At 48.4% G+C, this 23,863-nt stretch overlaps 8 protein-coding genes across 8 annotated transcripts; 4 read left to right on the forward strand and 4 right to left on the reverse strand.

Annotated features, from left to right (window-relative positions):
* Nucleotides 1-540: 540 nt before the first annotated feature.
* BDR25DRAFT_349702 (kinesin-domain-containing protein) lies at nucleotides 541-4,878 on the reverse strand (the record flags this gene model as incomplete). Its single annotated transcript, XM_033694583.1, has 9 exons — nucleotides 541-632; nucleotides 682-783; nucleotides 810-1,773; nucleotides 1,823-2,104; nucleotides 2,144-2,275; nucleotides 2,332-4,032; nucleotides 4,062-4,658; nucleotides 4,691-4,825; nucleotides 4,858-4,878. 9 exons carry the CDS (start codon nucleotides 4,876-4,878, stop codon nucleotides 541-543), a joined length of 4,026 nt encoding a protein of 1,341 aa, XP_033553463.1.
* BDR25DRAFT_252770 (uncharacterized protein) lies at nucleotides 4,736-6,772 on the forward strand. The gene is made up of 2 exons (XM_033686199.1): nucleotides 4,736-5,009; nucleotides 5,070-6,772. Exons 1-2 carry the CDS (start codon nucleotides 4,958-4,960, stop codon nucleotides 6,593-6,595), a joined length of 1,578 nt encoding a protein of 525 aa, XP_033553464.1. The 5' UTR covers nucleotides 4,736-4,957; the 3' UTR covers nucleotides 6,596-6,772.
* Nucleotides 6,773-6,893: 121 nt separating this feature from the next.
* BDR25DRAFT_277906 (isoleucyl-tRNA synthetase-like protein) lies at nucleotides 6,894-10,139 on the forward strand. The gene is made up of 2 exons (XM_033687644.1): nucleotides 6,894-7,465; nucleotides 7,522-10,139. Exons 1-2 carry the CDS (start codon nucleotides 6,904-6,906, stop codon nucleotides 10,104-10,106), a joined length of 3,147 nt encoding a protein of 1,048 aa, XP_033553465.1. The 5' UTR covers nucleotides 6,894-6,903; the 3' UTR covers nucleotides 10,107-10,139.
* A 623-nt stretch (nucleotides 10,140-10,762) lies between these two features.
* BDR25DRAFT_309987 (uncharacterized protein) lies at nucleotides 10,763-11,360 on the reverse strand (the record flags this gene model as incomplete). The annotated part of the gene is made up of 3 exons (XM_033691124.1): nucleotides 10,763-10,793; nucleotides 10,844-10,899; nucleotides 10,950-11,360. The coding sequence occupies 3 exons, from the start codon at nucleotides 11,358-11,360 to the stop codon at nucleotides 10,763-10,765; spliced, it is 498 nt and encodes a 165-aa protein (XP_033553466.1).
* A 3,112-nt stretch (nucleotides 11,361-14,472) lies between these two features.
* Nucleotides 14,473-16,136, forward strand: BDR25DRAFT_349705 (uncharacterized protein; the record flags this gene model as incomplete). The annotated part of the gene is made up of 12 exons (XM_033694584.1): nucleotides 14,473-14,561; nucleotides 14,664-14,735; nucleotides 14,768-14,857; nucleotides 14,882-14,990; nucleotides 15,037-15,047; nucleotides 15,083-15,209; nucleotides 15,242-15,348; nucleotides 15,404-15,441; nucleotides 15,471-15,567; nucleotides 15,619-15,831; nucleotides 15,861-15,951; nucleotides 16,005-16,136. 12 exons carry the CDS (start codon nucleotides 14,473-14,475, stop codon nucleotides 16,134-16,136), a joined length of 1,176 nt encoding a protein of 391 aa, XP_033553467.1.
* A 456-nt stretch (nucleotides 16,137-16,592) lies between these two features.
* BDR25DRAFT_210917 (MFS general substrate transporter) lies at nucleotides 16,593-18,038 on the reverse strand (the record flags this gene model as incomplete). Its single annotated transcript, XM_033684671.1, has 5 exons — nucleotides 16,593-16,962; nucleotides 17,012-17,102; nucleotides 17,153-17,328; nucleotides 17,378-17,682; nucleotides 17,733-18,038. The coding sequence occupies 5 exons, from the start codon at nucleotides 18,036-18,038 to the stop codon at nucleotides 16,593-16,595; spliced, it is 1,248 nt and encodes a 415-aa protein (XP_033553468.1).
* A 37-nt stretch (nucleotides 18,039-18,075) lies between these two features.
* BDR25DRAFT_349707 (uncharacterized protein) lies at nucleotides 18,076-19,124 on the forward strand (the record flags this gene model as incomplete). Its single annotated transcript, XM_033694585.1, has 5 exons — nucleotides 18,076-18,136; nucleotides 18,232-18,559; nucleotides 18,601-18,692; nucleotides 18,726-18,830; nucleotides 18,856-19,124. The coding sequence occupies 5 exons, from the start codon at nucleotides 18,076-18,078 to the stop codon at nucleotides 19,122-19,124; spliced, it is 855 nt and encodes a 284-aa protein (XP_033553469.1).
* Nucleotides 19,125-19,163: 39 nt separating this feature from the next.
* BDR25DRAFT_349708 (uncharacterized protein) lies at nucleotides 19,164-23,744 on the reverse strand (the record flags this gene model as incomplete). Its single annotated transcript, XM_033694586.1, has 32 exons — nucleotides 19,164-19,267; nucleotides 19,310-19,493; nucleotides 19,545-19,618; nucleotides 19,648-19,735; nucleotides 19,773-19,874; nucleotides 19,942-20,032; nucleotides 20,073-20,152; nucleotides 20,207-20,222; nucleotides 20,254-20,401; nucleotides 20,452-20,474; nucleotides 20,517-20,528; nucleotides 20,580-20,662; nucleotides 20,687-20,842; nucleotides 20,901-21,086; nucleotides 21,170-21,187; nucleotides 21,237-21,282; nucleotides 21,333-21,574; nucleotides 21,618-21,782; nucleotides 21,823-21,828; nucleotides 21,898-21,964; nucleotides 21,991-22,006; nucleotides 22,061-22,080; nucleotides 22,132-22,300; nucleotides 22,363-22,421; nucleotides 22,485-22,563; nucleotides 22,621-22,812; nucleotides 22,885-23,006; nucleotides 23,037-23,192; nucleotides 23,230-23,279; nucleotides 23,308-23,428; nucleotides 23,563-23,678; nucleotides 23,709-23,744. 32 exons carry the CDS (start codon nucleotides 23,742-23,744, stop codon nucleotides 19,164-19,166), a joined length of 3,027 nt encoding a protein of 1,008 aa, XP_033553470.1.
* Nucleotides 23,745-23,863: the final 119 nt, after the last annotated feature.

Below are 23,863 nucleotides of genomic sequence, written 5' to 3' on the forward strand. Positions count from 1 at the left end.
GATGTATCGCAGCTGTTTCTTCAAACAATTTACGCCCAACATGGTAACCTGCCCTTTCCGGCAATATTATCGCCCAAAAACCGTCGAACACAGCGACTTTTACTGTCTGTAACCCCACCTCACATCCTCAAATCCTCAAATCCCTTCCACCACTCTGCTGCCATTGATTTCTAACACCTCGTAGCACGGCACCCCAGCCCTGTCAAACTCAGTGTAATTCCTCAACCGTCCTCCCCTTCCCCGCTGTTATCAACCGGTTGTGCCCGACAGCCGCTGGCGAACAGGTGGTTGCTCGTCGAGCTGTCGTTCGCTGCATCTAACGTCTTTTGCAGACATCTTGCTGTTTTGGGAAGGTTGGCGGGCCTCATGATTATGGCAACTCTGACTAAGGGTATCGTGGCGTAGTCATGGTCATGGGCTGATACAGGATGGTTTTTGCCGCGCCACTAGACTGGATGCATACAGAGATCGTTCGATAATTTTGTACAGTCAGCTTGGCAGTAGCATATAGCTTGAATGTCTATGTCATACAAGTTCTGATTATGGGGTGTTCATGGAAAGTGAAAAGCAATCCATGAAATCAAGGCAACGCCGTGGAAACTCAGCAGAGAACATGACCTCTGCAAACCGGCCTATTCATTGCAAAAAAACGCCTCATGAAATCCTAATCATCCTAAAAACCGCTGATTAAGTAGCCTAGGAAGGTGGTAATGCCAAGCACAGATCCACAGATCCACAGATCCACGTCCAGATCATTAAGCCGCCTTCTCATTTCAGATGAACCTTCACCTCATCCACGCAAGTCTAACTACTCCCATGGCTCCTTAGTCTCCGCCCCCCAACAACCCCCGGCCCCACACTCGCTGAAAAATTTGTAATCGTCAAATTCTCCCGATCTCCAGGACCCTGACTCGCACCCAGTCCCCCAACCGTCTTGCGTCCCATCTTCTTCATTGGCAACTTACTCGACCCGCCATCCTCACCCCGGTTCTGCTTTTTGAGAGGCGGAGGCCCGCCACCGTTGCCGGTGACGACTTCGGATGGGGAGACGAGAGGGGGAGATTTGAGCGAGTCCTGCGAGACGATGTTAACATCTAACTCGCGTAGAGAGTGACCCGCCATGCCTGGGACTGAGTGAGTGTTTGTGATGATAGAATGGGAGAAGTTGGGTTTGGCCATTGTTGAGGAGAAGAAATTATCGTCGGATAAGGTGGTGTTGGTCGCATCGTTGAAGACATGGCCTTTTGTCGGACTGCGCACTGTATCTGTAGAAGCAGGTCTGTCGCGGAGGTGGGAGAGAATGGTTTCTTGGGAATCGGTACGGGGAAGAGTGGATGGAACGGTGTAAGACGTCTTTTGCGGAGTCTCCCCAGTCGAGCTGTACTCCATGAGGCTCTGGTTGCTAATGCTATCTCGAAGCTCGTGGAGGGGAGTGCGGATACTAGAATCCTCAGAGAGAGTAAGAAGAGTATCCTTGAGAGCTGTTGTTTGAGCAGCCACGTCTGATTCAAGAGACTGCACACGTGCAAACGAAGTCGAAAGATGGTCCCCAATACTCGAGTATGACGACTGAACTGTCGATGAAAGAGCATTGAGAGATACTGTGTGAGTAGTATGGTGAGCATTATTCTGCGCGCGGATTCGCGAGACAATATCGTCGAGAGAGTGCAGCTGCGCGTTCAAATGCACCATCTGGGCTTCGACAGTCTTGACGGTGCTAGCGTGCACAGATGTTGTGGTGTCTTTGATCGAAGCGGAGTGTTGTGTTGCGACCTAGGTCGAGCTTAGCATATTAACTGGGGAGGAGGAGAGGCGAGCCTACCGCAAAGTCGGTCTTGATCTTCGCCTTCACATTGTCTCGTGCTTTCGATACACCAAAGACGATTTCCTTTGACCGATCTGACCAAGCGCTCATGCCCTGGCTGTACGCAGTCTGCTTTGTGTTGAACGCCGCATTTGCACCACTAATCTCCTCACTAACACTCGAAATCCGCTCATTCATCCTCTCCACCTGTACTTCGGCGCTAGAATTGATGAGGGAAGTAATCTGAGCTAACAGCTGTTGGCGCTCTTCCACGGACTTTTGTTTTTCTTCGTCAGCCAACTGCATGAGTCGCCCCTGCGCTGCTTTGTTAGCTTCCACAAGGGCGGTGTTGGCATTCAGGATCTGCAGATGAAGCTGGCTGTTTTCGTCCTGTTGCTCGTTCAAGCACCTGGTGAGGTCGTCAAACGTGTTCTTGAATTCTCTGCCGAGTGACGAGTAAGATGAGTGAAGCTGGGAAGGAATTAGTGATCAACGGTAAATCTCGCAGAGCACAGCACCAGTCTCACCTCAGTATGAAAAGCCTCTAGCTCTATGATAATGTTCTCCGAAATCTTTTCCGCAGCAACAGACAGCTCATTGAGTCCAGCGCCTAACCTCTCCTTCACTTCTTCTCGTAGTGTCTTAATCTCTCCCAAAACCTCGTTCACATCATCACAAGCTTTGGTAGTCTGCTCATTCACCTCTTGCTCCGAAATATTGTATGCCTTCATCTTCTCCTGCAAGAAGGTTTGAGAAGCCCCGAGCTTATTCAGCTCGTCTTTGACAAACGTCTGCATCCTTGTAGAGAGACTATTCATCATCAGCTCTTGTTGGGCCTGGAATTGTTCTATCCGGTTCTCAACCAGACTTGTGGTATCGTAAACTTGTGATTGTGACGAGGCCCAGTTCTGTCGATTTTGGGACTGTAGGTCGGACTTGCGACGGATTTTTGAGCGTAGGCCATTGATATCTGAAGTTGTCTTTCTGAGGGTAGAAATCATGTCATACCCGATATCTGCTAGATCGCCCTCTGTCTTCTGGTGCGCCTTCCGGAGCATCGATTCTTCCGCAAGATTCTGTCGAGTATGCTCCAACACAATCTCCGTCTTCTCAAGAATGCTCTTTGTGCCCTCCAACGTAATCTTGGCCTGCTCATTGTCCTTCTTAAGATTCTGGAAGTTAGTCATAAGAGAGAACAGCTCTTGCCCCTTGTTGCGTAGATGGATTTCCATTGTTTCAATCTTGTCTCGCTGCTCTTCGCTAAGGATTCGTCTTGACTCGCTCTCGGTGGTAATCTCCTCAAAGTTTTCTTGGGTGAGATACACGCCATTCCGTTGCCGAGTCGCGATGAGTTCACTCTTGAGTTTCTCAATTTCAGTCGTAAACTCCTTCAGTAGAGTCTTCTTTGACATGAGTTGGTTGACCTGTGGCTTATTACGGATGTTCTTGGCACGGAAAGCGTAGTCTAGGGTGGAAATAGTCTCCTCGAGGTTGCTCTTGGCTGGTGACACGGTTGCGATAATGCACGTCTTCGTCTGTCCTCCCAAAGAATCCTGCAAAAGACGCGTCAATTTCGATTCGCGGTACGGAATATGCAAACCTCGATCCACGAGGGCATTGATAACTCGACCAAGCGTCAGCAAGCTCTTGTTGATCAATCCGGCCTCAGTAGCGCGCTTGTTTTCTGCTCCACTTCGCTGAATATTTTCGCTTCCAGCAAGATCGACAAGGTTTAGCTTCCCGGAGCTCATGTACTCCTGTCCATCATCGGTAGTTCGTTTCAGTAAGACGGTAATGGTGAAAACAGTATGGCTTCTAGAACTAAGGTCGTTACATTTCGTTGCGGCAACTTGGCGCTTGTGACTTCCTTCGCGGAGTAGCTGAATACCTCTGGAAGCGGTCTTGATGTGGCACTCCTCCATACCCTGAACAAGAGTTGAACTGTGACCCTTCTTGTTATTGTCCTCGAAGAGCTTCAATTTGACATGGTCATCCGCGGATAACAAGTCCCTCAATTCTTCGTTGTATAACTCGATGAAGGAGCACTTGACAGAGTTTTCGGATTCGGTGCTTTCGAGCTTGTTAAAAAGGGAAAACAATACACGTGGGATGATACCAGCCGCATCTGGTAGAGGAAGGATGTCGGAAATGTCGCCGGACATGGTGTACGTCTTGCCAGTGCCAGTTTGGCCATAGGCGAAGATTGTGCAATTGAAGCCACCAAGGACCTTTTCGGATGGTCAGCAGGGAATGAAACACGATTATCAATTCCACTAGAGCATACCTCATCCAAGATCGGAGCAACGACTTCGTCAAAGATGATGTTTTGATCAGCCGCCGGGGAGAAGACCTTGTCGAATTGGTACGTCTTGTTGCTAAGAGCATTGGGTCCCATGGATAAATCAACGATTCTTCCCTTGATTCCGTCGGTAGAGACAACGACGCCACTGTTTTCTCGGACTTCGCGATCATTGCGACCGCGACACCGGACGACAACATTGATGTTGGTTTCCTCGCCGTGATCCTGGTCGAAGTCTCGCTGTTTACGTTTTGTACCTGGCGCTGGCGATGATCGCACTCGTGAAGAAGCCACTGACTCTGCCGGGGAGGTTCGGCCATTGTGTGCAGGTGTAGCAGAACGGCCGCGCGCCGTATTGAGAGGCGGACGCATGGATGAAGGGCGCATTGTTGGGACTTTCTTACCGGGAGGCGGGCCAGGCCGAGGGAGACCGGACATAACAGAAAGGCCAAGGTGTTTTGTGGGAAAGAAGCTGTTGTTAGCAATGCGCTTTGGTGTTGAGCTTCTTTCACCCGCACTGTTGACCACAACACGGGACGTAAACATGCCAAGCCGCTAACCCGTTTAGTTCCGTAGAGGCGAGTCACCCCGTGACCTGAACCGAGCTGGTTATTCTGAGAGCTTACCCACCCCCTCAACAACACCTTGGGGTCGTTCGGCAACTCGATGCACACTTCTAGATACGAGTGAGAGTAGATGGTGTTGAGGATAGAGCCTGTTGCCTTGAGAGTGTCTCACTCTAGGCCTCGTGAACAAGGCACGAGCGCAGAACCATCCCCCCCACCTATATCCACCCCTCTCGAGGTCGCCCTGCCCTGGAGAACCTCAAATCCCCCACTTTACGTTTAGACAACATGGACGATGGCACGATGCAGCTCGTTCCGGGCCGCGGGCTCAGTTTCCTGAGTATGTGGGGATTCCAGTTCGCTGGCTCCTTCCGGCCCAAGACCACGCTGACTTCCATAGCGCTGGGCAGCTCACTGCATGAAGTCCTGACCACGATCAAGGCTGAAGTAAAAGCCTTCCCTCGATTCCAACTCTACCACGATGATCTGCACCCCATACTTACTCCCATCCACCTCGTCCTTCCCGATAACGGCCTCCGCTTACAGTTCGATGGCCCTGACCAGCGTTTACGATTAATAGAAGTCCTAGACTTTTCTAAAGCGAAACTCGTGTATAAAGAGGTCGAAGTGTACAAGGCGACGGATGGCTATACAGACATGCATGGAGTGCCCACCGGACCCAAGTTTAGGCACATCTACGATAAACTGCTGGGGCCGACATATGGAGGAGAGTACATACCACCAAACTCGGACGACCCTAGCGCAAAAGGAACATACAATCTCTCGTACCCCGGAATTGCTTTCAACTTTCCGGTACAGCATTCCGCGTATTCGCCCAAGAAGGACTTCATCTCGCTACTTTCCTCATCCGCTACAGGCCCAGCAACATCCATGGCAGTGTTTAGCGGAGAATCGTGGCAGAAAGCGCGGGCGACGTTATTCGCAGCAACACCCCCGAATCCTCGTTCGCTAACTCTAGCGGGAAAGGGTAAAGAAGGTGGCCCAGACGAGATCGAGCTTGTAAGGGTACATGGTGAGGGTAGGATAGAGCTGGTTAGGCGCTCAAGCCCTCCGTTCTGGATAACGCTCAGCGAAACCACGCCCCAAGATCTCATCATGGAGCTTGGAGCACCAGATTCAATATACAGGAAGAACGACCACCGCCTGTCCATTCACAAGGATCGGAGAGCAAGTGACGCATCTGATAATTTCGCCATCGGTATAATACCTGACGACCGCCTTGACTCGGACCACGACTCTGTTATTGGCACAGATGATGAAGATGACTGGGAGGATGATGACGAGGCGGCAACCGAGGCCCAAGAACGCGAGGTTGCAGCAGCAGAGCACTTCTATAACTACTACCACCACGGATTCGACATTCTCATATCACAGCCAACACAGATATCCCCAGCTTCGCCTACGTCCGAGAGACGGGAATCGGATTCCCATGAAGATGGCGAGCTGAGCTCTCAGCCATTGAACCACTTGACTGCCACTAAGATGATATTTCACGGCAACTTGCCCGGATCATACCAATTCAACAGACACCGACGAAGCAGGTGGACGCTGGAACATGTTCCATCCGATCTCTACAAGGATCCTCTCAATTCAGAGATGCGGTTCGTGGACATCTCTGGCCGGCTCAAGGAAGTCTTCAAGTCGTACTACGAGAGCGAAGAGGAGGAGCGGCTACAGCAACGAGGCATGGCTTTAAATAGAGGCTGGGGTGACAGTCCGGGTAGCAGCTGCGAACTTCTCGGCGGATGGGAAGATGGCTCAGGGAAGAAGAGCAGATTTGCCAATGCCGGGTCAGGGACAGTGGAAGGCGATGGCAATGTGGGAAATGTAGAGCTGTTTGGTTTTCCTGGGATGATATTTGAGGTGCTGAAGAATGGTGCTGTCAGTGCATTGACAGTATATTGAGCATCCTGGTTCTTGGTTGCATTGCATGGCCGGAGTTCGAATTTCTTGGCACTGGTTGTACGAGCTTGACGCTTAATGGGTCGTACCTGCTCTCTACTTGGCTCACTGGAGTCTAAGTCTTATATAGAAATCCGCCAACTTACTCTTGCCATACCAGACCTTCCAAGACAAAGCATTCCACCCTTCCTCAGGGGTCTGACGCTTGGCATGGGTGATGACTCTCCCGAAGAAACTCCGAACAACTCGCAGCCGAAACGAAAATATCTCCGTCCCCTACTATCGACCCTCAACCCGCCCACGATGCTACCATGCTAACCCCGACCCGTCTCCTACGCGCATCATGGACTTCCACTCTCCATCTCCCAAAATCAAGCTTCCCAGCCCGCCCCCTCCCTTCGGTGAGCGCAGAATACCTCCGTCGATGTTCCGATGAGCTTTACGCATGGCAGCAATCCTCTCGCTCGAGCCCCGATGTTAATGGATGTGTCCCAGAGACGTTTACCCTGCACGATGGACCCCCATATGCCAATGGTCCGCTGCACATTGGCCACGCTCTAAACAAAATTACAAAGGATATCATCTGCAGATTCCAGGTTGGTCAGGGCAAGAAAGTGAGCTATATCCCTGGTTGGGATTGCCACGGCCTGCCAATTGAAATCAAGGCCCTGCAGGCGCAGAATAAGGATGCGAACATGGATGCCGTGAGCGTGCGGAAAGCTGCGGGAGAGCTGGCAACTAGGACGGTAGAAGAGCAGATGAGGGGTTTTAGGGAGTGGGCCGTTATGGGCGATTGGAATAATGCATATCGGACGATGGAGAGGGGTTTTGAAATTAGGCAGTTGGAGGTGTTTCGACGCATGTTTGAGAAGGGTGAGGTCTGTCCCTGTGCGGTTGAGATGACGGATTCAAGCTGACTCCTGTATTAGGGTTGATCTACAGACAATTCAAACCCGTATACTGGTCGCCTTCCTCCCGTACTGCCCTTGCCGAAGCTGAACTCGAGTATGATGAAAACCACAAGTCGCTAGCAGCTTTCGTGCGATTCCCTGTCACGGTATCAGATGTGCTCAGGAAAGGCGTTCTCTCTGGAGTAAATGAGCCGCTGAATATTGTCATCTGGACCACCACTCCCTGGACTCTCCCTGCGAACAAAGCCATTGCTGTCCACAAAGATATAGTGTATAGTGTAGTCCAAGATTCGGAGAACGACGGTGAATTGACTATCGTCGCTGCTTCTCGACTAGCGTCTTACCAAGATATACTCAAGCGGGAGCTTATCGTCGTGCAAACTGGGCTGTCTGGATCAGTCTTGGCCGGGAACTTGCAATACGAGAATCCTTTCCAGAAGGCAAACGGACTGCAGCCAGTCATCCATGCCGACTTCGTCACAGACTTGTCAGGGACGGGGCTTGTTCATATTGCACCTGGCCATGGTATGGACGACTACCATGCTTGCAGCGCACTCGGTATTCCCGCCTTTGCTCCTGTAGACGACACTGGAGCATTTACCAAGGAGGCCTTCCCCAGCCACCCCGAAGTCCTCGAGGGTAAGCTTGTGCAGGCTCCGACTCTCAAGGGCCAACCGGGCTTCGAGGATTCGGCTACTATGGCGATTGTAGAGTATTTGACAGAGCACAATCTCCTCCGCGCTTTGCAAGACCTCCAGCACAAGTACCCCATTGACTGGAGGACCAAGCAGCCTGTGATTGTGAGAGCGACTGAGCAGTGGTTTGCCAACGTAGATGGGATTAAGGAAAGGGCTATGAGAGCCATTGATCAAGTCGAGTTCATCCCACATAGTGGCCGGTCTAGACTGGAGAGCTTCGTTCAGAGCCGCAGTCAATGGTGCATCTCGCGGCAGCGCGCGTGGGGTGTTCCGATTCCCGCTCTATACAGGGTTGATGAAGGCAAGCATGAAGCAACTATGGACTCAGAAATTATCCGACATATCCTCGAGGTTGTCAGGGAAAGGGGCATTGATGCATGGTGGACCGATCCCGACAATGATCCGGCCTGGACGCCCAAACACCTTCCCGGGACCTACGTCCGAGGCCGAGACACTATGGATGTTTGGTTCGATAGCGGAACCAGCTGGACATTACTCCCGCCGAGGGACGATCAGCCGGTTGCCGACATCTATCTAGAAGGTACTGATCAACACCGTGGATGGTTTCAATCTTCACTCCTAACTTATGTCGCCACTCACGGCGCCGACTCCGAGGCTGTCAAGCCACCATTCAAGACCCTTATCACGCATGGCTTTACTTTGGACTCTGACGGTCGCAAAATGAGCAAGAGTCTTGGGAATGTGATTTCCCCGTCTCAAATCACTTCGGGTGAATTGCTACCCCCACTGAAGCGCAAGAAGCAAAAGGGGGCCAAACAAGACCAAGTAAAGGATGGAGCACCAACTTACGATTTCATGGGGCCTGACGCATTGAGACTGTGGGTTGCAGGTAGCGATTATACCACGGATGTGACTATTGGACAACCAGTCCTGCAATCTGTCAATCAGACGTTGCATAAATATCGTGTCACCTTCAAATGGCTGCTTGGTATCTTTTCTCTTCCAACATGTCCTCCAATATTCATTTCCTTCAATGCCATTCGCACAGTCATCGCCACACACGACACCAAAACCTTCCCGTTAGCCGACCAGCTCTCCCTCCACCGTCTCCAAAAGCTCAGCCAAGAAGTGCATACCCACTACACCAATTATGAATTCTTTAAAGGCGTCAACGCCATCAACAAATTCATCACAAACGACCTCTCAGCCTTCTACTTCGAAACGCTCAAAGATCGCGTCTACGCAGGCACGAAGCAAGATTGCCAACACATCCAATCTATCCTCGCACTCGTCTTCTACGAACTCATGCAAGCCCTCGCGCCGATTTGTCCGCTCCTTGTTGAAGAAGTCTGGGACCACGTCCCAGGGCCTTTGAAACTAGGATCTGTTCATCCCGCTCGAGAGCCCTGGACACTGCTTAAATTACAGCCTTCGCACCCAGGAATCCCCGTTGAGGAGAGCTACTATGATCGCTGGAACATGCTATCTACGGCTCTCAAAGCCGCTCAAGAACGGCTCCGTGCGAAGAAGAAAATGGGGTCGTCGCTAGAATGCTCGGTTGTAGTTGGATTGCCGGAATCCATTTCTGACCATTGGCTTAAGAATCTTCTGCTGGGTAATACGGGAAATACTTGGAACGACCAGGGAAGGGATCTGGCGAATTTGTTCGTGGTGAGTGAGATGGAGGCTATGAGCAGGGATGAGACGGAGAGTTTGATTAAGATGTGGCGGGAGAGAAATGAAAAGGGGGTTGGTGAGGTATGGTGGGAGGAGGAGAAGGTTAAGTGGAAGATTAGTGAGGGTAGGCAGACAGAGGAGGAGATTTTGGTGGTGGTGGCGAAACCGAGGAAGTTCAAGTGTCCGAGGTGTTGGCGGTTTTTGGCGATGCATAAAGATGGGTTGTGTGGGAGGTGCGAAAGTGTAGTTAAGGAAGAGGGATTGTAGGATGGCATGGTATTAGAGAATATGAGTGGGTGGGTGCACAAATGATTGTATGATAGTTACTATAGATTCTAGATTACTAGCGATATATATGTATAACTACGTCGTTCCAATTGCCACATTTTTTTAAAGGGCTTATAAGGCGTATATAACCAGGACTAAGAGCGGCTTAGTCTGGCACACAAATCCCTCTACTCCACTTAAGATACGAAGGAATGGGCTTCCGGATGGAACGATAGATAACCCATCTTTCTTAACTTTCAAACAAGACAGGAATGGGGTAGGGACTATTCAAAGCTAGCGTGCACTTGATTACCCAGCTGTATAGCAGCAAGTCATCGTACCTTACATAGATAGATGGCGCGGGAGTCTAAAGTCAAGCTGGATGGATATGCATAACCCATAAAAGAAATATGAACCAATCGGCTTGGTCAAACTCGGTTCACTACATTAGATATGAAACATCAATGGTATAACGTGTCACAAAGTTTCTGAAGAGTATCGCACTCCAATTCCAAATTCCGTACGCCAGATGATCGCGAAAAGATATCAATTTGAATAAATGCTCCCACAGCGCCGATTCCAGTCCAAGACTTTGTCGCATGTGGTCGCCCCTTCGTGCAAGAGAGAGCCGTCCAGCTTTGGCCCTTTTATGTTACCTAGACACGGGAACGGTGCCAGCGGCGGCGGCTGCTACACTCGTTAGCATTATTAAGGTGAGAAATGTAGAGCAAACTTACCGAGTTCCATCAGTAGCAACAGGATCGCGTGAAAGCTTATGGTACACATAGACGCCCTGGAAAGATTTAGTCTGACGCGCTGTAAACACCGGAGGCGGAGCCATACCAAGAGGAACGAGGAAAACCAGAAGCAAGCTGCGATAAAACTGAAGGCCTCGGCAGCTTTCCATTGACCGCAGTAAGATCCACGAGCAGTAATACCACCCCAGTTCCAAATGCCACCGCAGTTAACCCTATCAATCCAGTTGACCAAGGCACCAAAAGCAGCGAACCAAGCCGCCGATAATAACAGATCAAATGGATAGTGAAGGAAGCTGCTGGTCGAAGGGATCAACCATAGGAACGAGAATAGGACTGAGAGTGAAGAAATGACGCAGGTGTAGATCTCGCGACCCAACGGGCCGACTCCGAAATGGTCATATTGATGGAGGAAATGGGAAACGATGCCGAGGACGACGGCGGCGCAAACCAGCTCGCCAAAGCGAAGGAACATGGATACCATGCGTGAGACAATCATTTTGTTATTGGATGCAGAGAGAAGGTGGTGGTGTGGGGGGGAATAGAAATGTGTGAGGTAAAGAGTGTTGGTCGAACAATGCTGTCAGCGCTACAAGCGGAAGGCCAGCCTGTTGTGGAACATTTGAGGTAAAGAAGAAAAGCAGACGGGAATGTCGACTTTATCTAACTCTTATTGACCACAGCGAACCTTGGAAACGACGTCAACCTGATGCGAGCCACGTAGCCATAGGTCCCATCATCAGTCAGCAATTTTCCACCCTTGACGTGACTAGGGCTGAAGCTTTTCGGTAGTACAGCGCAGCGCGAATGATTCGATGATTCCGTCTCCTCCCTTGGTCGATGAGGTCACATTTTCTGGAGACCCTGGGTGATGAAGAGGTTGTGCAGCCAGCAAGCAGTCACTCCCTCAACGACCAGTTAAAGGCGTGACCAATAATGCGACTTCGTGAAACCATGCGTCCAGCAGCATCGTGAGAGGTCAAGGAATAGGACAGGCCAAACGGTTTGGCCGACTAATGATGCGAGACTTGTGTTCTTGTGATCACAGCGAAAGCAGTCAAGATGGTCCGTTGCCAGCGAATCGAGAGAGCCACTGCTAAATAGCCGGCACATCAGCGTTCATGGTTGCAGTGACTGTCCAAGTTTTAGAGTGAAAGACCAGATGAAGGAGAACAAACCCTGTTCGCGGAGATTTTATTACGTGGCATGGAAGCGAGGGTTGATCGACGCACTCACCCTGGGTAGCTTCCCCGCTCCTTTGCGCCATACCATATTGTGGCACATGTGGCTGAGACGGGGAGAAATCCACCATTCTTCCACCTCACGAAACAATAAAAATTCGCAATCCCCGCAATTATTGGAATCATTACCGCGATCGGAGACCTACCATAATCTTGATTATTATTCGGCATCACTGCCTAGTTCCATGCCACCGTCAGCTTTTATGCGGGAATGCGTTGTCGTTGTTGTCGCCCGCGTGCCACTAGTGTACAGTGGAAGTGGATAGGCTTCTTTTCACCGGCTGCTACACAGTTCACATAGTGTGCGTGGTGGTATTCCATGAATATTTCTTCCATCTTTGAAGATTTACCGAATGTTTCCTCCCATGAACAAGACTGAGACTATGAGACGAATGTACCAAGATTATATTGAAGTTCGAGGTAAACCTGATCACACTCTTTGTGCAAGAAATCAAGCAGCTTATCTGGGACCGGTTTTGCATATTGTTCATTTACCAGGCCGCCGCCATCTCGACTGTTGAACAACAGGTCAACCTCATTCTTAGCTGCACTATAAAGACCGTATGGTGGGTGTCGTCAATGTATTTCAAATGAATAAGAAGTGTACGGAAGGCTTTGATATCTGCCTCAGCATTTCTTATTGAATAGAGATAGGGAATCTGCGGTTTGCATGATACCTCCAACCTTCTGCAATTCGGCGCGCGGGAAGTGTTTTAGGTCTATCTTCACCCACACGGGTACATAGGTCGATCATGCACAGAATCCACCAGGTTCGGACTTTCTCTCTGCGGGTAATTACATTATTATCTGGGCTTAGTTCTGGCGGTCTGATGATGTGTGCAATTTGAAAGGGAAGAGTGAAGATTGGAGATGTCACATAGGAATCATGTGAAGCTAGGAAGAGCACCAGAGGGATGAGGAACTAGATTGATTGCCAAAGGAGGGTAACTCCGGGTTTATATAGTACTAGATGAACCTGTCATGTGACCTAAGGCTACCACTAGCTTAGGCAGCAGCAGGTGAAAGTAGTGTCAGGTGACAAGAGCTTTGAGAGCTCCGTAATTGAAAACAAATCACCTTCAGTGCCATACAAACTTCCCATGAACTTACAAGGTCGGGTTGTATCCAAAGAAAGTCATCAGTGCGTGACCTGGAGACCCCTTTTAGCCTTTCCATAAAGTGAAATTCTCACGACTGAAAATTTTGGGACAAATAAAATCGGCAGGCGATTTCTGCTATCACAAAAAATATCTGATCCAATAACTCTCCTTGTTGAACGGCTCCTCGTAATATTCCAGAGTGGAAGAGCATATGAGGCTTATCGTGAAGAAAATCGAAATAGAGGACAATCAATTCGAGTCTCTCATTGGAAGAGAGCGTTTCATCACCTTCCAGTGGTGAGATATTCTTGAATAAGGGCTGGGGCAAGCCGATTTCCGCTTGATTGAGAGTACTGGATATTCCTCTAGCCACATTGTCGATAGGAGAGGCCGCTCTCGGAGGGACTGCCTTCCCATTTTGCAGCTCTGCATTGTTTGCATCCATATGCAATTTGTATATCAGGCGTTGATGATGTTGTTGTTGTGAAATCACGAAGATGAGTTGAGAAGGAATGGAGAGACTCTATCGGAAGTAAGGTCGTCACTTCTCTCCTCAGCTTAGCCTTACTGGGCTACCCCCCCGGGACCAGCGTGGCCAACAGTCCGTAGTACGTAACGTAACTACGTGAACGTAGTAATCACGTGAGGAGTACAAAAGTAGTTAAAATGTGAGACGTAACTTTTGTACAGTGAATTGCCAAGTACGTCCTGTAGTACAGGTCAGAGAAGTCATATTTTAGGAGATTTCCCTCCTGTTTTTAGACCCTATTAGCTATCACGTTAGGAGCTTTGTTTAAGGTCGCGTTTTAGAGTAACAATTATAAAAATAGTTAACTTTTGCCCTAGAAAAGCTCCTTATCTTATACCTGCTTATTTGCTAACCTATTGCTTATCTTATTAATTGTTACAATAAGCTAGATGTCTTAATTCCTCTATTACAGCAGGCGTACAGCCTCATCCTAATTCTCCTGCTTATTAGAGTCGTCCTAACAAGCTAGAGACAGAGGGTGATAAGGAGGAGAAGGGGACTTTATCTAGGCTAAAAAGCTTCTCCTAGAACAATTTTAACCTAGACTAACAAAACTTCTTGTGAAAAGTACAAAAGTATAAGGATTTTAAGAAGTTACTGTTATGTTACGTACTTGCTAATTAATTCACTGCTTATGTACAAAAGTACTACCAAATTGAGAAGTTACTGGCAGAAAAAAGCTCAAACGTAACGTACTACGTACTGTTGGCCACGCTGCCCGGGACCTAGCTAGCCTCGAGGATGTCTGTGGTTCAAATGTTTGAGGCGACCAAAATGTCGGCCATTACCCGTCTTAAGATTATTTGCAACGAAAGAGGTAATCACTCCCAGTAGGAGCCAATAGTATTTCTTCCCCAACTTTGTTCTTACTCATGCCATAGGCTTAAATAAAACCATCTTGGAACTATTCAGCACCGCGGTCATGGACACAGCTATTGTTTGAGTACGTCTCTTGAACTGCAGGTGAAGACCAGATTTAGATGCCGCGAAGAGAATTTAATCCAGTAATGCTGACAAATAGCTACCTATATACCAGACATCCATACACGAATGTGGTTGGGATAAGACACAGAAGAAAATCTCGACCACAATACGAAACCCACACCAATGACCTCTCTCGCCCTCCGTCCACAGATCCGACTTGAGATAGCTTCTTCTTCGTTCACATCACACTCAGTCTGAGCCCAGGTTCCCAATGTGTTCGCAACTTAGTTACCACCAGCGGGGATACCACACCACTTATAAATCTTCCAATTAGCGTATCCATAGTTATAAGGCCTAGTAGACTCTGGTCTATTGGAATAGCTCCCAGCCTGGTAGTTGTCGCATTGGTCGGAAATTAACCCATTAGCGTTTCGAGACGACTCCGTGGTGCGCTGGCAATAGAAAGCCACAGCATCACCACGCTTGAAGTAAGTGGTCCTCTGGATTCCGCCATTGCCGCAAGTATTTCGGAGTGCAGAGCTCGCGGTGTCGGTGTCGCTTAGGTTCAGCCCGAAGTTGGTCGCAGCCCACGCCCTGTTACCCAGGTCTTATGGCTAAAGCTACTACTCTTGCTTCGGGATTTCCCAAGTACGATATTCCATTCGCCGCTGGAGAGAATTTCTTCTTGACAGAGTCGGAGAAAAGAATTTTGAAGGTTTGGGGAAATAGGTCAAGAATGTTTGTAAAGGTGTGAAGGTAGAAGTCAAGATGGTGGTCTTTTCAATTGTTAAAGAATAGATGATGGAGGTCGAAAGCGCCCTTTGTAGTCCACTGGAAGATATTTTCTCTCCATTTTGTCGCCGCAAAGCGTAGGTTAGTCGTAGTGTTTGAAACCCCACATGATCGGATTCTGTGAGAACCCAAGGGATTAGATTAATGTTATACAAGGCGAACAGGATTCAGAGTGTCAGAATTGTGCTCACTAGAGGAGCTAAGGAATACAGCGGAAAGAGCAATTAAACGAATGGCGATTTATCAATTGCCACAGATCCCGACCGAAACAAAGATGGTTCACGGTGCTATTATAGTTAACTGCCATACTTCACTGGCCTCTTTCAATATTAAGGCTGAGAGAAAGAATTACATATACCTCTTGTATATAAAACCATCCTCCTTGTCACCAGCTAACATCTACATGGCCACAGAGGATTCTATCATGCAGCTACACACAGCAAAGGAATGCGGCCTCCTCTAGCTATCTCCTTGCTGAGGTGTACCATGCTGACTCTTCTAAACGTCTTTAGAAGGCTTAAGCGATAACCCCCTAACCCATTCTGCCCAATACCTAGGTTAAGGAGCACATAAATGATGCCCTATTAAACGTAGGGATAGCCTCTACGATTAATTGGGCTAATATATTCTGCGTTAAATCGCACTTAGACAGGCTAGGATATCACACGACCATATATGTTAGCATCTAAGGCGCCAGGGAGTCTTGCTTGTGTAATTAGATGCTTACAATAAAGAGGAATCTACTCTGCTCGTACATTTAAGGCTATACGGTTTTAGAAGAACTGGCTGGGTAATAAGGTTGTCCCTAGTGAACTACAAGCGCTTACAGAGTACATTAAAACAGTACATGTCACTACTATGAAATCCTTAGAGAGCCTACGTGCCCCTTCTTCTCATTCTGTAATGGGCGTTGGTGACTAAAAATCGCCTATCATTCCCCTGTCCTAAGGGAATTTCTAAAATGGAAAGGTACCACACCCAACCACCATCCTAGAAAACTTCTTCGACTAGCGGAAATCTCTCCCTCAGGCCGCTCTGATCATGCCCATTTCCTTTACCACTTTTTTCGCAAGTCGCGGTCATGCAATAATCTCCCTATCCAGAGTATTAAGCCTCCGCTAAGAAGCGTACCTCCCTACTGAGGATTAGTTACGGCGTATCGGAATTAACACAAGCCCATTTACCGTATAGAAGATTATATTTTGATAGCCTTCCCTGGACTTGCCCTTGATTAGAGCCCCACCAACCGGTGTCCCAACCAAGCTCGCAATTGCCACCAGGCTGTAGAATGCACCCATCCTTGCGCCGAGCTTCTCGTCTGGGGAGATCTGGCCGACGACTGCGGGAAGCAGCGCAACGAAATGGCCCGTACAATAGCCATGGATACATGAGAATGCGATGATAGCTGGCAGCGAGGCCGCGAGGAGCCACATAAAGAGGGAAAGAAGCCCTGAAAGAATGATAATAGGATAGAGGAGATTGAGGCGGCCAATTGTGTCGCCTAAAAAGCCTCCGCTACCACTCTTTAGCGGGCGATAGTAGTTTTTAGACTATGGTTCCTTACACAATCATGCCAATCAAACTAGTGGCATTAGCCAGCGACAAGAGATAGACTTGGATGCTTGCGGATGGATAAATAACCCCACAGTATTCCTCTGCCGTCTTCGTGAGTAAAGGATTACGTATAGGGCGACGGTGTACTCACGAATATAGTAGAATGGCACCCAAATTCCAAGATGACACAGGAATGCACCAAGCGCAATGACAGAGTATCTCACATCTAGGAAGCCCCTGAGATCCAGAAGTGAACTAAAACTGATTCGTGTTACCCTACCCGACGGCCTACTTGTTGAGATGCAAAGAGCTATTGCATAGCATAGTCTTTTCTGTCGTCAGCAATCAAACACTACCGGACTCTGGCATGACTTACGCGACCTTAACTGCGGCGATACGCACAGCCCATGGAAATCCGATGTATGCAACCAGCTTATCGAACATGATCGGGTAACAAATTCCTCCAGCGCTAGATCCGGTGGAGACGATGCCCATTGCAAATGCACGCTTGTGTCTAAAGTGCTGGCCGGCGACCGTGAGAGCGGACTGGATGCCAAACGACATGACGAATCCTAAAAGGAGGCCTTGGCTTAGAAACGTCTGCCAAACGGCGCCAGGGCTTGTGAAGGAGAGTGCAAGGAGAGTTCCAGACGTTCCAAGCCCAGAACCAATGTAGAGATACTGTGGTCGATTTAGTAAAGACAGATTTTTGGGCAGGCGGATGCTAATACTTTGATCCCATGCAAATCACACAAGGATCCAGAGACTGGGGAGAGCAAGTTCATCAACGCTATTTGAAGCGTGCCTATGAAGGCAATCGTAAACGGCGATGTGCCCTTCAAGAACTCATTCTTGTAGTACGACTGGAAGAACCCGAAACTGTTGATGATGCCGAAAGAAGAGTAATAGACTAGAGCCGACCCAACGATTGTCAGCCAGCCCTCAACACCTCCCTCGACTGCATTTGTTGTACACGACTCGGAGTCTATGGAGCTTGCGAAGCCTGCCCCAGTGTCAGGGGTAGCCTTCTGTGCCATACTCATGATATAGGAATAATAAACGCGTAAACGCAGAATGTTGACTCACAGAGGGGATACGAACAACCGGATATATAACTTGGATCCCTATTCACATAGTCGAATAATACATACCACTGCTACCAAGATTTTCGATCGCTATACTCGCTAGAACTATGATATTGTTGCGTCGCGATGTCACGATGTTACATAGGTGCGGGACGGCTCTCGCGGGCCCGTACATTTTGTTTTGTTCCATGCCCCCGGCTCTTGACAGCTTCGTGGAACAACATTCCTTTCAATAGCAACATCATAGCTTCTCGACCATGGATAATATCATCATCCGCTGTTCATAGAGGCGAGGTTGTGTCGCCGCGGAAGCGCATTCAAAGACACAAGCACGGCAAGTTTCCGGATCATGTCCTCTCCGATTGGAAAGAAGACAATAGCCAAGGTGCTGGCTTTGGCATGATCTCGGGAAGAAATGCGGGTGTGACTGCGCTGAACGTAAACGTATCAGTCCAACGTTTGGATCATTTCTAGTCCCTCAGACATAAAAAAACACCATTTCGTTCGCAATCAGTCCCACTACGCATGCTCCCATCGGACTAAATCAAGACTCATGGTACATTTCGCTTAGCACAACTCAACTAGCCCATATTTATCCCGGTGCATGTGGGACAGAGGTGGGATAGTCGGGGAGGCAAGATATGTTAAGGGAGAGTCCTGAGGCGACAGATGTCATGCAAGGTACGTTGGCACGAAAAGGAATGGTTGACACCGCAAACACAATAATTAGGTCACCGGGCTCAGGTGTGACTGAATTTTCATGCAGTAGAACGAAATGCCACCGTTTTTCGTCGCAAACAGGGTGATAGACGACGCCGAATCTTGCCGTATAAGTCAAGGCCTACCAATCTCCTCAATTGGACTCTATTTGATCCGGACTCAGAGTCCTTCAAAGACGATACCACCTCCATCCCAGAGCGTATGGTTGCGATGGAAGCTATACCGATGCTTCTGTCCTTCGAGCTGGGCTATGATGTTAGAACATCTTCCCAGGCGGTATCAGTGGCTGGCGTGCGGGATGGAAGGTTTTGTATTTAGTCCCAATCACCACTATAATCACGAAATGATCTTCAATTTTCAGTGTGTAACAAAGGAAACATCTTCTTGGAGGAATACACTGGGAAATTGCTCAAAGATAATGTCCTTGACCCGTAGTTTGTATAGGTGGTTCGGGTATTCTACTGATACACGTTCCTGAGAATCCCGAACGGCGTGTTACCTACCATCTGAAGTGTCTTCCCAAGGCTGTTTCGGCCAGAGAATACTGCATTTCTTGTCGCCGTGGTGCCCATGCTGCTTATGGGAAACCCCAAGGCCATACACCATATGTGTATTCATTTGAATCTTCGGAATATTACCTATACGCGTGGGCTGGCAGAGTAAACATCCTGAGTCCATGCTACGAATCTAAAGATAGCCAGATCAGAGAAAAATGCCATGTAGTGTAGACAGATGCACGGAGGAATTAGCAAAGCCAAAGTCATGCAATGCGTGCCACTGGAAACATACAACAGCCACGTCTTTCGAGTCAACTATGATATTATTAGAGGGGAGGATTCACTCAAACAGCTCGTAGTTGGAGTTGTCGCAATCGGCCATATCGTCAATAGACATTTGTCTCTCTCTATTAGGGAATAGTCTTTCCACGGCTTCCGGATCAAGAGCATCTTTCTATTTAGAGGCGACGCCTGCACCTAGCTTTCGCAATTCGTCGTCGAGATTTGGCGAGAAATTTTGGGAAGGAGAATTGGAGCCCAGGGGCAGAGCTGGCTGTACCGTCGGCAAACTCTGTCATTGGATGCTTGAGGATTTATCCCCCACTGCGCCCCATATATAAGGGAAAGATCAAGAAAACTGTGAGAAAGATCGAAATATGGGTGAGCTTCTCCTGGCCAACGGAGTAAACTGAGATGGTCACCCATATAGAAAGCGTCGGATGCAAACGTCTCGAAATGCACTAGACACGAACAGACAAGCTTCTCTCACCTCGCCACCGAGAAGCCCGACAATCGATCTAGATATCTATTCGGGGTTTCTCGTGGGCTTTTAAGAGACATGGCTTGCGTCTATAGCTTACGTATCATTAGCATAAATTTCTACACAGAAATAATAACTCGTACTTTTGGCACTGGACAACTTTAAAGAAGTGTGCAATTGCCTTAAACACTCGCTCTTCATCATCGAACCGCATAAATTCCGAAGAATCTTGGCCTGGCGTTGGTAGAGGATCGATCTTAGATTGATTATTAGAGTATCATCAGAGGATGACTCCCCAGATTCTGTTGTAGCTACCGCATCTCCTAGTTCATGCCCCTCTTTTTAGAGCGGCCATTCGATAGTCTCAGAGTTATACGGAGTAGGTGACTAGATGCCAGGAAGTAGGTTGAGCTGCGTTCATATTACAGACGCCACCTAAAAAAAAAACATTACCCTTTGGGTGTGCTACACTCAGTCTTCCGCGACTCAGACAAGAACAATCTGCGCTAGTGAAACAATGATAGTGTTGAAGTGAGTCCGACATTCAAGTCTGCCTTTTGAATGGTGAGGAGAATTGCGTGCTGGAAAGTCTCGCGCGACTAGAGTTCCGTAGTGATGAAGACGAGGGCGTCCAGAACCCAATACGAAGTTGCAATAGGTGTGCTTATGGCAGGTTTGCCCCCAATATGGTACCTGCTGAAGAAGTTAGACGGAAACTCTGTCTGATGTCCAGCCGGACTACTGCTGTTCATGCATGCAAAATCACGGCCTTGCATTCGCTGGCGGATAGACGTGAGACGCACTAAATCTGGGATAGTAAAGTGAACGCAACCTCACGAAATAGAGAATCGGTTTCAGGCAGGATGTTGCGCGCCTTAACAAACTCGCTTGCGAATTCTGACGAAAAATTCTGGTATATAGACCTAGAGGCGAATGATTGATGGCTTCTTGTTCAGGCCAGAATGGCGCTTTGGTCGGAACAAGGTCGGCTTTAACGCTAAACAAACTTTCGCAGCACCGAAACTCAAGACCATATCGACGCCATTTATCGTTATTGATTCATGAATTTAGTTTGATCTTAGATTGTCGCGGTTGTGTTGCCCAACCTTTTCTGGAAGATCTTCCTAGTTGCTTGGGATCTTTGAGAGATGGAAGTAGGAAGTTGTTGATCACGCAGAAGATCACTCGATCGAAGCCGGCGATGTATACCCACACGATGCTGCTATAATCGGTTAGTAGTGTGTTAGTAGGTATTTTAGATTGACGTACAAGTCTTGCTCCGGACAGATACAGAAAGGGAGAATTTCAAGATCCTCCAATTTTGGCTTCGGTACGTCATTTACAGTGAATATTCCTTTATCAAGCTTCCCCTCGATGCTAGAATACTCTGTACGCTTCTTCTCGAACCACTTACGAGTCTCTATAAATGTTTGTAAGGCATGGGCGGGTCGTAACAATGCCGCGTAGAACCTGCCAATAGCTAAGTCATGAAAGCAGTGATGTATTGTGGACTGAGGTCCGAGGAGCTATATGATTTATATAGAGTGATGAGACGCCAAGCCCAAGGTTTATTGGGCAGCCCATCGTAGAGCCCTTCGGCTTACTGGTTGCTCTTTGTTGTGGACAATTCAAAAAGAGGCGGGCACAACGGGGTAAGCGGGTTTCATTTCGCGCTAGCGCGTAAACACGTGGCCTGTCCCAAGGCAGGTTGTCACATAACTTGGAACATGATCACGGCAGAGTCTATTATCCATTAAACCTCTTCCTGGGGTTGGGGAGAAGGTCGACAAATGTAGAGATTTCTATCCTAAATTAACCCTCTGTTATGTTCCACATTATGTGACAAAATACCATTTTCAGGCATGCTGCATGTTCGGCGATATGACGCAGCCCTGGAGAATCTGAATCAGGTTCGCCTTGACGTCACTTTGGTGACCTTTCGTCTCATCCCGCGGTCATTCCGCATAATTCCTTCTAATATATCTTCCAGCTGCTACGATGGGTCGAAACGGACCTTCTTCGGAGTCATCGTTGCCCAAAAGTTCATCTAGGCAATTTATTTCGTCACAATTTCGTCAACTTCCAGGGTAATCCTGCGCCACAAGGATTTGCGTCGACGCCGTGCGTTTTTAAAGCCCAGCCCTCACCGTCAAACGATGAATACTCAAGACAAGACTTTTGTTTGGTTTGACGAGCAACCGAGTGCAAAGTAGATTTGTCCCGCGGTTCGCTAATTGCTGGAGACATACAGTAGGTAGCATTTGTCTAGACAAGTTTAATGGCTATGTTGTGTGAATACGGGGTGAAGTGTGAGGAATCATCCCATATCCGTACATTGGCCAGTTTTTATTTCTCAACCTGAGCCTCAATCAAGCCGCGGACTATTATGAAATACTACAGAAAGATAAAGAGCTATTCGACGTGGTGTGTTGCTTTGGGCAAGAAATCCGACAACTCGTAGCCGACGGAGCAACATGCGAAAATATTGAAGAGTCCGAACCTCGGGAAGATTATATTAGGCTTGGCTACAAGCTTATTGTAGATCTAGACAGTCTACAGATAAGTTTCTTGCCGCGGATATGGTTGACCACAATTCTCCACTTAGTGATCTGAAGGGTAAATAGACATGTTTGAGGCTGGATCTTTCTTCTAACTCTGGGACGACCAAAATCAAGTGTGGTTTCTAAACCCATGGCCTCGCTGCTCCGGCCAACAAAGGACTCGATAATATCAGGCCGGCAGGTCGAAGCTGTGAATGCAGAAGAGATGGATCACAGGATGAACCCTACAGGAAAAAAAAGCTCCGACATAATTTTGAAACCTTTTAAAAACGACGTGGAAAAATATTGGAGATGCTCTCGGCATATCATTTGCCGTAGAAGTAAGGCTCGAGCTTCTGGAACAAGGCCACTGCAGGTTCCACAACAGCGACGCAAGACGGGTCTGGTTCGTCGTCAAGCGGCAGTAGACGACTCCACGAGGTTACAATTCTCGTTTTCAACTTTGCGTTGTGCGTCGGCAGCAGGATGTTGCAGTTGCTCCGTGGAAAGCAACAACAATATGTTCGCAAGTGTTGTGGAGTGCATGCAGACGTAAGCCCTATATGCCCGGTATCGGTTTTCTAGTACCCTGGTCTGCGCCTGCAATCGACCTACAAAGCCGGTACCTGCGCAGTTCCGCTTTGGCTGCCAAACGAGAATCATCGCAAAGCACAGTCTGGACCGTCTCAGTAGCAAACCTCGACGACCTCGCCGCTTGAGCTTTCCGGCCTTTCATAGCAATTATTTTCCTCAAACAGCGATCCTGGGGCAAAGGAAGCGGCAGTATTTTTAGATGTGCAGATTGCAATATCGAGCAACACGCGACTTGGCGGGGTCGTTGACAGGGTAGGCAAGCTTCCATCTATATACCCTTATTGTTTTTACTTTGGATATTTATATTCCAAACATTGATTCATATTTCATTGCTCAACACTTCATCGGCTGTTCTGAACCCTCACTGGGCTTCCATGGTATCGGGGCCACCACCTGCCCGGTTGAAAGCATGGTGTGATCGCGTTCGGCGGACATTCAGAAAGCAGAGGGCATCGAAATGGACAAATTGATGCATAGTAAGCTCGCAGCGCATTTAATATGTGCGGAATACTACGAGGGTGCTACGGCCTAGCCCGACGTAATCCATTGAAGCGTTACTGCGCCCAAAGTGTAGCTTTCTCATCTAATTCCAAATGAAACCATGCTACATCACGAGTCGTATTCCTTTTCTCCCTTCTACTATCTGCAGCATACCCGAAAGATCCA

The sequence above is a fragment of the Lindgomyces ingoldianus genome (assembly GCF_010093535.1).
Source record: "Lindgomyces ingoldianus strain ATCC 200398 unplaced genomic scaffold BDR25scaffold_3, whole genome shotgun sequence".
Taxonomy (NCBI): Eukaryota; Fungi; Ascomycota; class Dothideomycetes; order Pleosporales; family Lindgomycetaceae; genus Lindgomyces; species Lindgomyces ingoldianus.

Excerpts from the sequence above, each read along its gene's own strand:
- BDR25DRAFT_252770 (XM_033686199.1), top strand. The coding sequence starts at position 4,958 with ATGGACGATGGCACGATGCAGCTCGTTCCGGGCCGCGGGCTCAGTTTC. Across the intron at positions 5,010-5,069 it reads CCGCGGGCTCAGTTTCCTGA|CGCTGGGCAGCTCACTGCAT; the intron begins GTATGTGGGGAT and ends TGACTTCCATAG.
- BDR25DRAFT_277906 (XM_033687644.1), top strand. The coding sequence starts at position 6,904 with ATGCTAACCCCGACCCGTCTCCTACGCGCATCATGGACTTCCACTCTC. Across the intron at positions 7,466-7,521 it reads TCGACGCATGTTTGAGAAGG|GGTTGATCTACAGACAATTC; the intron begins GTGAGGTCTGTC and ends CTCCTGTATTAG.